Below are 14,602 nucleotides of genomic sequence, written 5' to 3'. Positions count from 1 at the left end.
CACCCACTTCTGGGGTGTGGGGGGGAGGGAGAGGAACAGCAAGATGCACAATACACTGCACAACCATAGAATGGAAGGGGAAGTTTTAACCAAGGACATGGTTGGCTCTTAAGAAAAAAGATGGAACACTTGTAATACCCATAGTTTTTAGAGACTCACCCATTTAAGAAATTCACATATTAATCAGTCTGGTGCTCAGGACAATCTAGTTTGGAAGAAGGAAGGAGCGAGGAGACCTTGCTGAGACTTGAAGCAGAGGCTTCAGGAAATCTAAATATTCAAGCCCCGCCACGAAAGCAGCACCTTAACTCTGCTACAGCCCTCTCCTTATCACTACTTCCCCTTATCATCAGGGCAAGAAGCCTTTTTGGCTAAGGCCTTCCTGGGTCTGACCTTGGAGTGTTCAACTCCCCCGTTCTCACCGTGCATTTCCCAGAGTGGGGACACATGGACGGGACCCCAGGAGGGGCCCTGCACCCTAACTCCGCAGCCAGCAGTGACTCTCAGCCAGTGTTGTAAAACAGAAGGGTTTATTAGTCAACAGGAACACAGCATAGGACAGAGCTTGCTAGTACAGAAAGCGGGATCATTCAATAAAGTCTATCTTGGGGGATTCAGGGCCTGGTGCCCTGAACTCCCATCTCTGAATCCCAACACGAGACTGACCAATTCCATTTGCCTGACCCCAGACATGTGGGTTGCCCCTCCTCATTCCTTTATCTCTTTCCTGGGCCAGCAGGTCACCTGGTCTGCAGCAACACCTCCTGCTGATTCTTGCAGCGGAGGGGACCTAGCCATCGGTTGCCAGGCTACAGTGTCGGTTGTTCACTGTCCCAGGCAGCCAGGCAGCAGTCACACATGCCCTCTAGGGGTTTCTGCAATGATCACACATGCTTAGCCCACCACCTAAATACTTGAGTAACACATTGGGGAAACTGAGGCACACACAGTATTCAAAGGAGACATTAAGAACATTCCCACTTCGTCACAGTGGGAGACCTGTTTGCTCATGAGTGTGATGGATTTTGACCATGTATTGAATGGGGCCAGATGAAGATTGTTCTTTCTCTGCGTTGTTATTTGGTGGTTGTTGTGCAGTGGGTTTGACAGACTTATGCATTTCCTGCTATTTTAGCATGTGGGGAGGTGGTGATTGTTCTTCAGCAGCCTTCACTGTAACACAAAGTCGTGTTTGTGTTAGAATTTAATTCAGACCCAGAGAAAAGCTTATTCTGCTCCATGTAGTGCTGCCCCACCGGGGCTGAGTGCAGGATTGTTCTCTTCAGTGTATTTGCCACACCTTTCTCCAGTCTGGTTTGGGATGTCTCCAGAGATGGGCTTCTGCTATTTCCCTTCCCTAGCCTAACAGAGCTCACTGCCAGGTAGTCTTGGTTGACATTTAGCCTCCATGTCTCCTCTCCTGAGTTAATCCCATTACTCTCTGATATGTGTCCCTGAGACCAGCCTAAGTATTTCCTCTCTCACCTTGGTATTGACACTCTTCAAATACCAGCATACGGAGATCATGTCTTCTCACTGCTGTAGTCATCACCAGACCAATTCACCTGTTCAACGAGAGCCATCTTTGCTCTTCTATGGGCCCATTTTTTTGCTTGGCAACAGGTTCAGTGTCACTATAAAATGGGCCTAGTTTTGCTCTAAAAATATATTTTCAAGCAAAAATGGGGCTCATTCTCCAGTTACTCACCAAATGAGAACAGCCCTGAATTTGGAGTAGCTTTGCATTTCCGTATGAATGGTGGGCATACTGCTCCTATTTACAGAACAAAAAGAAAAGGAGGACTTGTGGCACCTTACAGACTACAAATTTATTTGAAGCTTCTGCTCAAATACATTTGTTAGTCTCTAAGGTGCCACAAGTCCTCCTTTTCTTTTTGCAGATACAGACTAACACGGCTGTTACTCTGAAACGTATTAACAGAATGCCATCTTGTGCATTCAGAGGAGGATTCAGCCCCTCTTCAGTTTCAGTTTTACAGGAAACATTTCAAGTTGCTGGTTTTGCTGCAGGACAGTGAGAGAGAACAGAACCCTGGAGCCCTCTAGTGGTGTGATGTAGAAAGCAGGCATCTTAAAGTGAGTGATGCTCTCAAAAAAGAAAAGGAGGACTTGTGGCACCTTAGAGACTAACCAATTTATTTGAGCATAAGCTTTCGTGAGCTACAGCTTACTTCATCGGATGCATGCAGTGGAAACTGCAGAAGACATTATATACACAGAGACCATGAAACAATACCTCCTCCCACCCCACTCTCCTGCTGGTAATAGCTTATGTAAAGTGATCACTCTCCTTACAATGTGTATGATAATCAAGTTGGGCCATTTCCAGCACAAATCCAGGTTTTCTCACACACACACCCCCCTTTCCAAAAACCACACACACAAACTCACTCTCCTGCTGGTAATAGCTTATCCAAAGTGACCACTCTCCCTACAATGTGACCTACTCTCCCTCTGAAAAATGACATTGCCATGGTCTTTTATTTCCTCAGTGACTTCCAGAAGAAATATGCTCACTTTCCACTCCTAGAGATATTTCTAACTGTCAGCCCCGCAAACTCCACCTGAGAGTTGCACAGCTAATTTGACCTACTCAGAGAGGTCACTACTGGACTTCTCAGAGTCTTCTGGCCCTTCCCTGGTTACATGGGTATCTCTCTGGGCTTTTTCAGGCCCCCTTAATGTATCACTACATCTGAACTTAGCCTGCGCTTCTGCAGTTGCCTACAGCAGACCGTTTATCCCTCAAACTGTAGCTGCATGAGCTTCCGAGTGCTCACAGGTGTAAAAAAATGTTCATGTCAGTAAAGTGAGCAGTTAATCCAAGAATCACCACCACAATGCAGGAATAAATATTAGCACTTTTCTAGCACCATTCACTCAAGAGTCTCAAAGTGCTTTACCAACTGTAAAGACCCATGTTAGGTAGAGATCTTTATCCTCATTTCACATATGGGGAAACCGATGCTCAGAGAGGCGACATCACTGGCACAGAGCCAGGAATGGAAACCTGGTGTTTTGATGCCGAGGCCCCTCAGTATATCTCAAAGACACACAGGAAACAAATAGTTTGAGAAAGAAGATGACTTTTTCAGTCCCATTGCTGACAACACATTGAACAAAAAGGGCCAGTGTTCTTGGGCTGGGTGCAGAGCCTCCGGGTTGGGAAGGGAGCATTTTGTGTCACTTTTGTGCCGCTCTCAAGCAGTGAGAGGGTAACTATGCAATGTGGGTCCTTTCAGGGTGGTGGAAAATACAGGGATCCGGGAGCACTGATGAATCACTCCAACCACTCGATAGTAGACCCACATCCTCAAAGGTATGTAGGGTCCTGACGTCCACTGAAATCAGTGGATATTAGGAGCCTAAATATCTTTTGAGGATCGGGATGTAGTGATCACAGAGACTCCTTTCCAAAAGGGAATGGGGCCCTTTGCCCTGCTGGGTGGGAGACTATTCTGGGGGAGTGATGTGTTTGTGCCACTGAAGACAGAGGAAAAAACAGCTATTTGGAGGAAGTCGAAGGGGTAATGCAGCAAGTCAAGCAACAGCTTTTTGGCAGACGGTACAAAAGCTGCAGCACAGACAGGAGTTTTTTAATCTCCAAAATATCTGGGAAGTTGTCCCTGTGGGCATGGATCTCCCCTTGACCTCTGGGTGGGAGTATTACTGTTGTGCCGGGCAGCTCTTGTAAACCTCTGCAGCTCTTGCAGAATGTAGTAGCATGAATGCTCTAGAGGCATTGCCTATGACCCTTGCAACACATTCTCCTCCTACTTAGTGTGATTTGGGAGCTTGCTAGGAGCATTTCCAGCTTTGGGCAATACACTGCCACCTACGGACAGTTCATTGTCCTGTGGCAGTTGAAATCTGTGGGCTCAGAACTGCTGATTCTTCTCATGTGTATTTATGGACACAGGGCCTATCCATAAGGCACTATGATGTTGGAATGTCATTGTCCCCCGTTCTTCCTCCCCCACCCCCGGATCATATTCCAGGGCACATGTGTGATACCCTTCCAGGTCAGGCTAAAACTATTTTGGATTCTTTTTAAATCTGTTGTCTATTGCACACTTGTCAATTGCATGTTGGGAGTATGATTTTGGTGTGGCCTCTTCTCTTGGAATTAGTTGGCAAAGTCGCCCACTCAGGATTAATTGCTCTCTGTAGCAAGTGACCCAAACCAAAATCCAACCCCTTCCCTAAACTTCTGTTGAAGTTTCAGAACTTAAAATTCAGAGGCACAACAGGGTCTCCCTAAATGTGCTTCTGAATTTCACAGTGGATCCCTTGTCTATGCAATAGGAACAGCCAAAACTAGAATGTTGAGGATCCAAACTCCCTGTCTTCAGCCTAGTATAAGGTCTAAATTCTCTTTGTTCAGGTGTGAGATGACTATCTAATTAAAAGGTTTTGGCCCTGGACTGGGACACAGGAGACCTGGATTTTATTCCTGGCTCTGCCACAGACCTACTGGGTCACCTTGGGCAAGTTAGCCCACCTCTCTGTGCCTCAGTTTCCCCATCTGTAAAATGGGGGATTGTAGACAGGTACCAGTCTCTGAGCACACCCCCTCACAGTATAGCATGCCACTGCACGCCCCTGCCCCAACTTCCCTTCAGGTTCCTGGAAATAATCCAGTCACAGCCAAGGTCTTTGAAACAATATTCCCCCTCTCCTGGGGTCTAATTTATTACCTGTCATTCAGTTCCCTTAAAGGCTGTGATGCTCTGTACCTTGGGGGAACACCCAGCACCCCCATGTTCATCCTTGTAAAATGATTGTGTGGTATCCAATGCAAAGTTTGTCGTGTTGGGTGTCTTTGGAAGGCTCATGTTACATTAAGCATTGTTGTTACAGTAATGTTATAGGTTATATTTTCATAGTTATGAGGCTGAAAAAGTATTCTCATGGCTTAAAATAAGCCCAGGCAAAAACTCTCCAAGAGCAGAGAGGCAGTTCACACTTCATCAGGGCAGGTATGGGACAAACCCAGCGCAGCCTCACCGGAGCAAAAGACACTGGCCTAGGCAGCAACAAATGGATCTGTTGGACTCTCCTTTGGCCAGTTTGGGACTGTGATGAGGTAATGTTCATCTTACTCTGAAAGGAGGTGTGTGCAAAGCCAAGAGGGAAGAAAGAACATGATAAAAGGGAGAGACATTTGCCATGCTCTTCCTCTCTCTTCCACCTAGATCTACAGACACCACACCAAGCGACTGAAGTGCTGATCAATGGGGAGAGTCTGGCTGAAGAGCCACTAGCCAGCCTGTGGTGAGAAGCATCTAAGTTTGTAAGGGCATTGAAAGAGTTAAGATCAGCGCAGTTTTGCTTTTATTTCATTTGACCAAATCTGACTTGTTGTGCTGTGACTTATAATCACTTAAAATTTATCTTTGTAGTTAATAAATCTGTTTATTCTACCTGAAGCAGTGCATTTTGTTTGAAGCGTGTCAGAGATTCCCCTGGGGATAACAAGCCTGGTACATATCAATTTCTTTGTTAAATTGACGAACTCATATAAGCTTGCAGTGTTCCGCAGGCATAACTGGACACTGCAAGATGGAGGTTCCTAGGGTTGTGTCTGGCATCGGAGATATTGGCTAGTGTCATTCAGTTGCACAATCCAAGGAGCAGCTTACGTGCCAGAGGCTGTGCGTGAACAGCCCAGGAGTGGGGGTTCTCACAGCAGAGCAGGGTAAGGCTGGCTCCCAGAGTCAAGGACTGACAGAGTCAAAGACCACCGGTCCAGATAACACCAGAGGGGGAACGTCACAAAGGCCCCTTTCCACTCACCCCTCTTGTTTAGGATTCACAGTGCTTCTTGGGACTGTGGCTTTAAGTCCTGGATTCCCCAGCTCAGATCTCACCCCTGAAATTTAGGGTCTCCAAGTCTTCCTTGGGATTGTTTCCAGTCCTGGCCTTCACAGCCTGGAAACTGCCCCAAGGTACAGGAGTTTCACAGTTGCTTGGGACAACATGATAGCTGGGTTCTCCCTCTCAGCCACGCCTCCAACAGTTCTCCTCCTGACACTGCTTGGAGCCTCCTTTTGTGTCACATACCCAGGCAACTAGTCAGTCTCTTGATCCTCCCCCAGGTGGCTCTCATAACCCTGAACACCAGTCTGCACTGGCTGGGAAAGAGGGGAGTCTTGCCCCACCCACTCCACATGGCTCCTTTGTCCCCTCTTACAGGACAGTGGTCTGGGCTGGACGCACACCTTCCCTCTCCCAGACACTGATTACTCTCCAGGACCAACTTCCTCTCTACTAGTGATTGCTTCACTCACTTCCCTGGGCACATGTCACTGGCTTCTCCACCTCCTCTGCCCTTAAAAGGCCAGTACCCCATGACAGCGATAACGGCATGGAGCATCTTTGTAGAGTGCTTTGAGATCGAGTAGATAAGAGCTAGGTATTATCATCATTACAGCTAGGCCACTTGTCAATCCACCCACCAAAGTGCCTCATCTCAAGACATGGGAAACGGAAAGAAACGCTGAGCTGAGATAGGGAATCTGCATGCTCAGCATTTTGATAAATAAGATATGCACCCAGCCCTAGGCTCCAGGTAATTTGTGGTTTCTTGATGTAGATGGTCTTTGTTTTTTGGCCTAAATATTCCCTATTTTGAGACAGTGACATTAGTGGCCTTTTTAAGGTGCTAAAGAACCTGTGTCCTTTCTCCATATTCATGGACTGTATTCCTGGAATATGGGGAAAGGACACAAGGTGTAGTCTGGCTTCATGCCTTCTCTTGGTTGCCCTGGGGTTGGAGGATTTGACTGATGCACCGAGACAGGGCATCAAGTGGTGTGAGGAATGCGGGATAGGATCCAAAGCCTTTCATCTGTAGGTCGCTAGTCCAAACCCAGCTCTGGTAGGTAGTGGCCATAAATTATCACCGTCTGACAACGATCAGGTTTAATCCCATCTCTGAGTGTCCACATCTCCAAACCCATCACTGCTGTTCATCAGCCCCGGGGTAGGCAGGCAGGCCTGGCTGGAGACTGAACTGGCCTCTCAAGTCACATTAGGGAAGATTGTGCTGCCCCTTCTGTTTTGTGAGTTTCCTCCAAGGACTATTAATGTGGCATCTTTAGCAATGCAGGGCTAGTGAAATGCAAAAGAACACACTGTATCCTCTGAGTCTCCCAACAAGGATTTGATCATCTGCATAGGGTTTGATTTCCTTGGAAGTCTGGGCAGCCACAAGCCAAATCTCCTTTCCCTCAAGGCTTCCGGCCAAGGGAGTGCTCCAACCCTCCAGTTTCAGGCTGGCTGCTTGGTTGGGGTGTGAGACAGAGTCTTTGCCCTGGTGTCTGGACAGCAGGCGGAACTTCCACAGTCCAGCTAAAGTCTGCCACTAGTGGAGGAAAAAGGTTTGCTGCAATCTGACCTCTGCTGCAGTCTGTATCCAGAAATCACCTGCTACAGGACAGGCCCCACAAGGAAAATAACGGAACGCCACTGGCCATCACGTACAGCCCCCAGCTAAAACCTCTCCAGCTCATTATCAATGATCTACAACCTATCCTGGAAAACGATCCCTCACTCTCACAGACCTTGGGAGACAGGCCAGTCCTCGCTTACAGACAGCCCCCCAACCTGAAGCGAATACTCACCAGCAACCACACACCACACCACAGAAACACTAACCCAGGAACCAATCCCTGTAGCAAGCCTCGTTGCCTACTCTGTCCCCATATCTACTCTAGTGACACCATCAGAGGACCCAACCACATCAGCTACACTGTCAGAGGCTCATTCACCTGCATGTCTATTAATGTTACATATGCCATCATGTGCCAGCAGTACCCCTCTGCCACGTACATTGGCCAAACCGGACAGTCCCTATGTAAAAGAATAAATGGACACAAATCGGACATCAGGAACGGTAACACACAAAAGCCAGGGGGAGAACACTTCAATCTTCCTGGACATTCTATAACAGATTTGAAAGTAGCTATACTTGAACAAAAAACCTTCAGAAACAGACTTCAAAGAGAAACAGCAGAACTAAAATTCATTTGCAAATTTAACACCATTAATTTGGGCTTGAATAGGGACTGGGAGTGGCTGGCTCACTACAGAAGCAGCTTTGTCTCTCCTGGAATAAAATGACACCTCCTCATCTATTGTTGGGAGTGGCCTACATCCACCCTAATCGAATTCGCCCTGTCAACACGGGTTCTCCACTTCTGAGGTAACTCCCTTCTCTTCATGTGTCAGTATATTTATGTCTGCATCTGTAACTTTCACTCCATGCATCTGAAGAAGTAAAGTTTTTACCCACAAAAGCTTATGCTCAAATAAATCTGTTAGTCTTTAAGGTGCCACCGGACTCCTTGTTGTTTTTGTGGATACAGACTAACACGGCTACCCCTTGATATCTGAAGATAGTGCTGATTGAGAGCAATACAGCAGCTGAGCACTAGATGTCACTCCGAGGCCACAGAAACAGCTCTGCAAGCCGGGTGGCAGGATCCATCCTGCTGAGGACCCGTGGGGGTGTGGACTCCCAGAGAACTCCACGGGGGGAGGGAACGAGGCCTGCGCTCCTTGCATACTCCTCTCGTGATGCTAACAAAACAAAGAGTGGAAAGGTGAATTTAGGGCCACTGGTAGCAAATTCAGCTCCCTGCAACCCAGAACCAGCAGCAGATGCTTCAGATGGGAACTAAACCTCCGAGTTACCAAATAATCTCCCAGCTGCAACAACCCAGAGCACAGGTCTCCATAGTTATGTGTCAGGAAGGAGGAGGGAGAGCAGGAGGGAGGGGCACGTATGGCACAGTGGGTGTAATTTTCGGAAGGTTTTGGGGACGGTGCTCAGCAGTGGGCTGGAAGCTTACAGGTTCCCTATAAGGCCAATTCAAGCTCCACATTTAGTTTCTCTAAGAACAGTTTTATAAAACCCCAAAATCAATAGCAATGTGTTGATGAGAATTAACAGCCCCTCTCTACACATCTTTCCTTCCACTGCCACCCAAACATCGCAGTGCTTTTCTAGCGTACGAGGCACTGAAACTGGCTAGACGCTGACTATAGAGGCGACGGGACTAAATGCCCCCTCGAAGTCCCTTCCTGGCCTATGATTCTATGAGTTGTGAAATTCAGAACCAATTTTTACGACTCCCAAACCTAGATTCTGGTTTGCTGTACCGCAAAGATAAAGGCCAGCTGTGGAGTTTGGACTCCGAGCTGGGCTGGATTCTGACCCCTCTCCCAGGGTTCCGGGGTGGGTCCCTCTCACTGGGGCCTGAAGAGTCTAGTTTGCTAGCTGAGCTGAAGACGGTGCCTGAAGCAAACAAACTGTGTAAGTGACCCACGGCATCCTTCAGCAATGGCTCTTAATCCCCAGCCACACAGGGTGACACTAGCCCATCACTGGAAATAGGGTACAGCAGTGTTTCTCAACTGTCCGTGACTGGCGCCGGCCCTGGAGATCTCCCAGACACAGGTTAGGAAGGCAGCAAGCTGGCCCCAATATCAAAAAGGTTGAGAAATGCTGGGTTACAGGGTCCCAGGGAGAGAAGTGTTCTAGAACAGGGGCATGTCAGTAGCACTGGAAGACGGTGAGATTCTGTGTCCTGACTTAGGGGAAATGGGAATGCCTAAGTGGGTCAGTCACCACTGAACCTGCCCAAGAGGGTGGCATTTATTCCCACCCACTTAGAGGATGTCTGAAATGCTTCCAGTTCCACGCACAGGGCCAGGCAGAACTGCAGGGTCTCAATGCCTTGTGGTGTTGGGAGAAGGGATTTAGGTTTATTAGGAACTGGGGAATCTTTTGGGAAAGGAAGAGACGGCATAGGCACGATGGTCTCCACCTACACCAAAACCAAATCAGATTGCTGGTATGCAAAATTAAAAAGGTTGTGGATGAGTTTTTAAACTAAGGGCTGGGGGAAGCCGATAGGTGCAGAAGAGCACATGGCTTGGACATGGACATACCTTAGGGGAAGATTTATTAAAGGGGGTACTGTATAACCTAATAAAGGGGAGAGGACAGAAGTTGGTAAAATACAGGTAGGCGCTGAAGAGAAACAATCAAATGAAAAGGAGTCCCATTCAATTACATCACATGAAGGCAGACAGCTAAATATTGACAAATTGTGTAAGTGCTTGTACATAAATGCTAAATACTAAGATGGGTGGACTTGAGTGCCTGCTGTTAAAGGAGGATATTGATATAATAGACATCACAGAAACCTGGTGAAAGGATGATAATCAATGGGACACAGCAATCCTAAGGTACAAAATATATAGGAATGAGAGTAGGTCACGCTGGTGGGGAGTAGCCCACTGTATGTGAAAGAAAGCATGGAGTCAAATATAATAAAAATCTTAAATGAATCAATTTCTCTATGGATAGAAATTCCATGCTTGAATAATAAAAGTATGGCAGTAGGGATATACTACCGACCACGACTGTGATGGTGATTGTGAAATGCTCAGGGAGAGGCTACAAAAACAGAAAACCCAGTAGTAATGGGGGATTTCAACTCTCCCCATATTGACTGTGTATATGTCACCTCAAAACAGGATGCAGAGATAATATTTCTAGACACCATTAATGACTTCTTCTTGGAGCAGCTAGTCCTGGAGCCCACAAGGGGAGAGGCTACAGTAAACTACAGCAAAAAACAGAATTATCAGACACATAGATGAACACGATTTGTTGGGGAAGAGTCAAGATGGCTTTTATAAAGGGAAATCATGCTCACCAATCTATTAGAATATTTTGAAGGAGTCAACGTGCATGTGGACAAGGGTGATCCAGTTGATATAATGTACTTGGACTTTCAGAAAGCCTTTGACAAGGTCCCACGTCAAAGGCTCTTCAGCAAACTAAGCTGTCATGCGATAAGAGGGAAGGTCCTCTCATGGATCAGTAACTGATTAAAAGATCGGAAACAAAGGATAGGACTAAATGGTCAGTTTTCACAGTGGAGAGAGAGAAATAGTGGTGCCCCCCAGGGGATAGTGCTATTCAACATAGTCATAAATAAGCTAGAAAAAGGGGTGAACAGTGAGGTGGCAATATTTTCAGCTGATACAAAATTACTCAAGACAGTTAAGTCCGAAGCAATGGGCGATGGGTATAATAGGCCAGGGGAGGCTAAGCCTGCAGCATGGTGGCCCCGCCTGCAGTCCGCCCCTTTCCCTCCCTGCTCCGCCCCTTCTCAGAGACCCCCACTACCCACTGCTGCCTGGTGAATCTGTCCCTCCTCTTCTCCACTCCACCCACCTTCTCCAGCAGTCCCCGCCATTCACCGCATCCCTCCTCATCCCACCCTTCCAGCCCCCCAAGACCTCCCCTGCCCTCTATGTCCCTCCTTACCGTTCTCTCCCTGGAAGCCTGTGGGGGCTCAGCTCCAGCTGGTGGCCCAGAACTCGGGGCTTGGGCCAGCTGGCAGCCCAAAGTGGCATGAGGCTCGGGGCGCCTGGCAGCCTGGGGTGGTCTGGAGCAGCTTGGGGCTCTGGCCACCTGGTGGCCCAGAGCAGCTCGGCCCAGTGCTTGGGCCAGCCTGGGGGTCAAGGCAGTTCAGTCAGGGCTCCTCCAGCCATAGTGGGAAGGGGGCCTGGACCCAGGGAGGTGAAGGGGAGTGAAAGGGGCAGGACCAGGGGGCTAGCGTCCCTGAAGCGGGTTTTCACCTGCTGCCCATGTCCAAAGCTAACTGCGAAGAGAGTTACAAAGAGATTTCACAAAACTGTGTGACTGGGCAATAAAATGGCAGTTGAAATTCAATGTTGAAAAGTGCAAAATAATGCACAATGAAAAACATAATCCCAACTATACATACAAAATGATGGGCTCTAAATTAGCTGTTTCCACTCAAGAAAGATCTTGGAGTCATTGTGGATAGTTCTCTGAAAACATCTGCTCAATGTATAGTGGGAGTCAAAAAAGCAAACAGAATATTAGGAACCATTAGCAAAGGGATAGATAATACGACACAAATCTCATAATGCCACTATATAAATACATGGTACGCCCACACCTTGAATACTGGGTGCATGTCTGGTCGCCCTGTCTCAAAAAAAGATAATTAGAATCAGAAAAGGTGCACAGAAGGGCAACAGAAATGATTAGGGGTATGGAACAGCCTCCATGTGAGGAGAGATTAATAAGACTGGGACTGTTCATTTTAGAAAAGGAATGGATGAGGAGGAATATGGTAGAAATCTATAAAATCATGAATGTTTTGGAGAAGGTGAATAAGGAATTGTTATTTACTTCTTCACATAACACTAGCACCAGATCTCACCTAATGAAATTAATAGGCAGCAGGTTTAAAACAAACACGAGGAAGTACTTCTTCCCACAATGCACAGTCAATCTGTGGAACTCGTTTCCAGAGGATGTTGTGAAGGCTAAAAGTATAACTCAGTTCAAAACAGAATTAGAGAAGTTCCTGGAGGACAGGTCCATCAATGGCTATTAGCCAAGACAGCCAGGGATGCAACCCTGTGTTCTGGGTGTCCCTAAACCTCTGACTGCCAGAAGCTGTGAGTGGACGACAGGGAATGGATCACTTGATGATCGCCTGTTCTGTTCATTCCATTTGAAGCATCTGGCATTGGCCACTGTCAGAAGACAGAATGCTGGGCTAGAAGGACCATTGGTCTAACCCAGTGTGGCTACTATTATGCCAAAACAGAAACTTACCAGCGCTATCACAGAGTCTTCAGGGTTAACTGTGTACCCCAGACTCTGCAGAGGAGGAAGGGAAATTTACCCCTGGATCTGAATAGATGCTGCGCAGGAAAGGCAAACTGTGGCAAAGGTTTCTAGTAATCAATGAATATTGTGCCTCTTGCAATCCTCCAATGTCTCTGCACTAGGAACTCTGTGACTAAGCGAGTTATGTTCCCCTCTAGTGGCTGGTCCACACAGAGGATAGGAGCCTCCTACCACTATTAGCTAGCAGTTTCTCCTTTAGCTTACATGGCAGACGCCTGTGCTCTGAAGCAGTTAGTTACAGAGAGGTGGTCTGCATGGGGATTTGAATCGCTGTGGGGCTCAGATGCTCAGGAGGAGCGGGGCAGTGTGTAATGCATTGGCTAAGTGTGCTGTGTCCCCCTGCACTGGTTGGTCCACAACAAGCGCCTACTGGAGCTACCGGCTAAGGGAGAGTCTCCGTTAGCTCGAGTGGCAGAGGACTGTCCTTTTGGTGCTGAAGGTTCAGTCCCCACTGCCAGCCCCACGGGTGTTGTTACATAGACATACAGGAATCATCAACCCGACCGCTGAAAGGCAGGCAGCACAGAGCAGATCATGGCAGCCGTTCTGCAGCCCCGCCCAGTTTGGGATGGGAGATGGTGTCCCCTCTTCCTGGAACACCGCCTCCCGCAGGGAGGAGGTTGTGCAGAAGTGCACAACATGTGAATGCATACTTTGCAGAGTGTGCGTATGTGCATGTTTGTATCTGTGTGTGTATTTCCTGACTGATTACCTATCTACCCATCCATCTCTAAACACACACACACATCCATCCATCAGTCCTGGGTAGATGAATGAACTGAAACCCACATAGCTACTTCCCCGCAGGAGGTTAGGCTGGTTTCTCTTTCACTTACCCCAGTATAAATCTGCAGTAACTACATTGATTTACATGGGGTTACTCTAGATTTACACTGGGGTAGTACTAAGGAGCAGGATCTGGTCTTTTGTACTTAAATTACACCACCATCACCACAATAAAATGCTTTTATCCACTAAACCACCCAGCCCCTATGCTGGGCTTTTTGTCGGTGACATCCATCTTCTGGGGCCCTCCTTGTATTAGCATTGATCTACAGGGGAAATAGAGAACACAGCTGTGTTATTATATACCCGGCCGCAATTTCTGTTCCTATGATTGAGTGTACATACAGAATTTTTGAAACATGGCCATTCTAACTTATTTTGTCTTCCTGTCAATAGCATGGCACTTGTCCAAATTATGGATCAATATCAGCTGATCTTTTTATGTTAAACTGTAATGAAGTTGCCTCTCTTATTGGAGATGTGATTTTGCTCCAGGCAATGCTTTTAACTGAGAACTTTTGGAATGGAAATGGGGGTCAGAGGAAGGAGGGGGGAGAGGAGAAGAGGGAAGGGATAAACAAGGTAAAAGGGGAAAATAGTAATGTGAGAACAGGGAGAGGAAATGAGGTGGAGAAAAATGGAAAGAGCAGGGAGTGGACTATGGGACGGAGTGACCTATTATGGCTATGTAACAGAGAAGGGCTAAGACCTGCTGGTGGTCTTTGGTTTAATGGATGTATCCTTAAAAATACTAGCAATAGACAGTGTGGGTGAAATCTTGGCCCTATTGAAGTCAATGACAAAATGCCCAGGCTTTCCCTCTGTGGCTGTTTCAAGAGTTTTCAAAATGAGTTAATTAAAAAAAATAGAAGACGAAATGGGATGAGGAACTAGGAGCAAAATTAGAGATGGCAAGGACCTTCTAGGTCAGCTGATCCACCCTGCCGTGTCTTCTACGGGTCTTTATCCAGGTCTGAAGGACCCTAGCATATTTCCAATATCCAAGGCTTGCATAGCAATTGTGGCTCAGAGTAGATGAATGCC

At 47.3% G+C, this 14,602-nt stretch overlaps 1 protein-coding gene across 1 annotated transcript in view; it reads left to right on the top strand.

Moving 5' to 3' along the window:
* Positions 1 to 5,388, top strand: part of FBXL15 (F-box and leucine rich repeat protein 15) — a gene marked incomplete at its 3' end in the record, with an annotated part of 30,994 nt that extends 25,606 nt beyond the window's left edge. Inside the window, exon 4 of the mRNA XM_084633237.1 lies at positions 5,217 to 5,388. Within this exon, the coding sequence (XP_084489363.1) occupies positions 5,217 to 5,244 (28 nt within the window). The remainder of the gene's footprint in view (positions 1 to 5,216) is intronic.
* Between the last annotated feature and the right edge of the window lie 9,214 nt (positions 5,389 to 14,602).

Source organism: Lepidochelys olivacea (genome assembly GCF_965140295.1).
Source record: "Lepidochelys olivacea isolate rLepOli2 genome assembly, chromosome: 7".
Lineage (NCBI taxonomy): Eukaryota > Metazoa > Chordata > Testudines > Cheloniidae > Lepidochelys > Lepidochelys olivacea.
The sequence above is the reverse complement of the archived record's forward strand: the minus strand, read 5'-3'. Positions and strand labels throughout refer to the sequence as shown.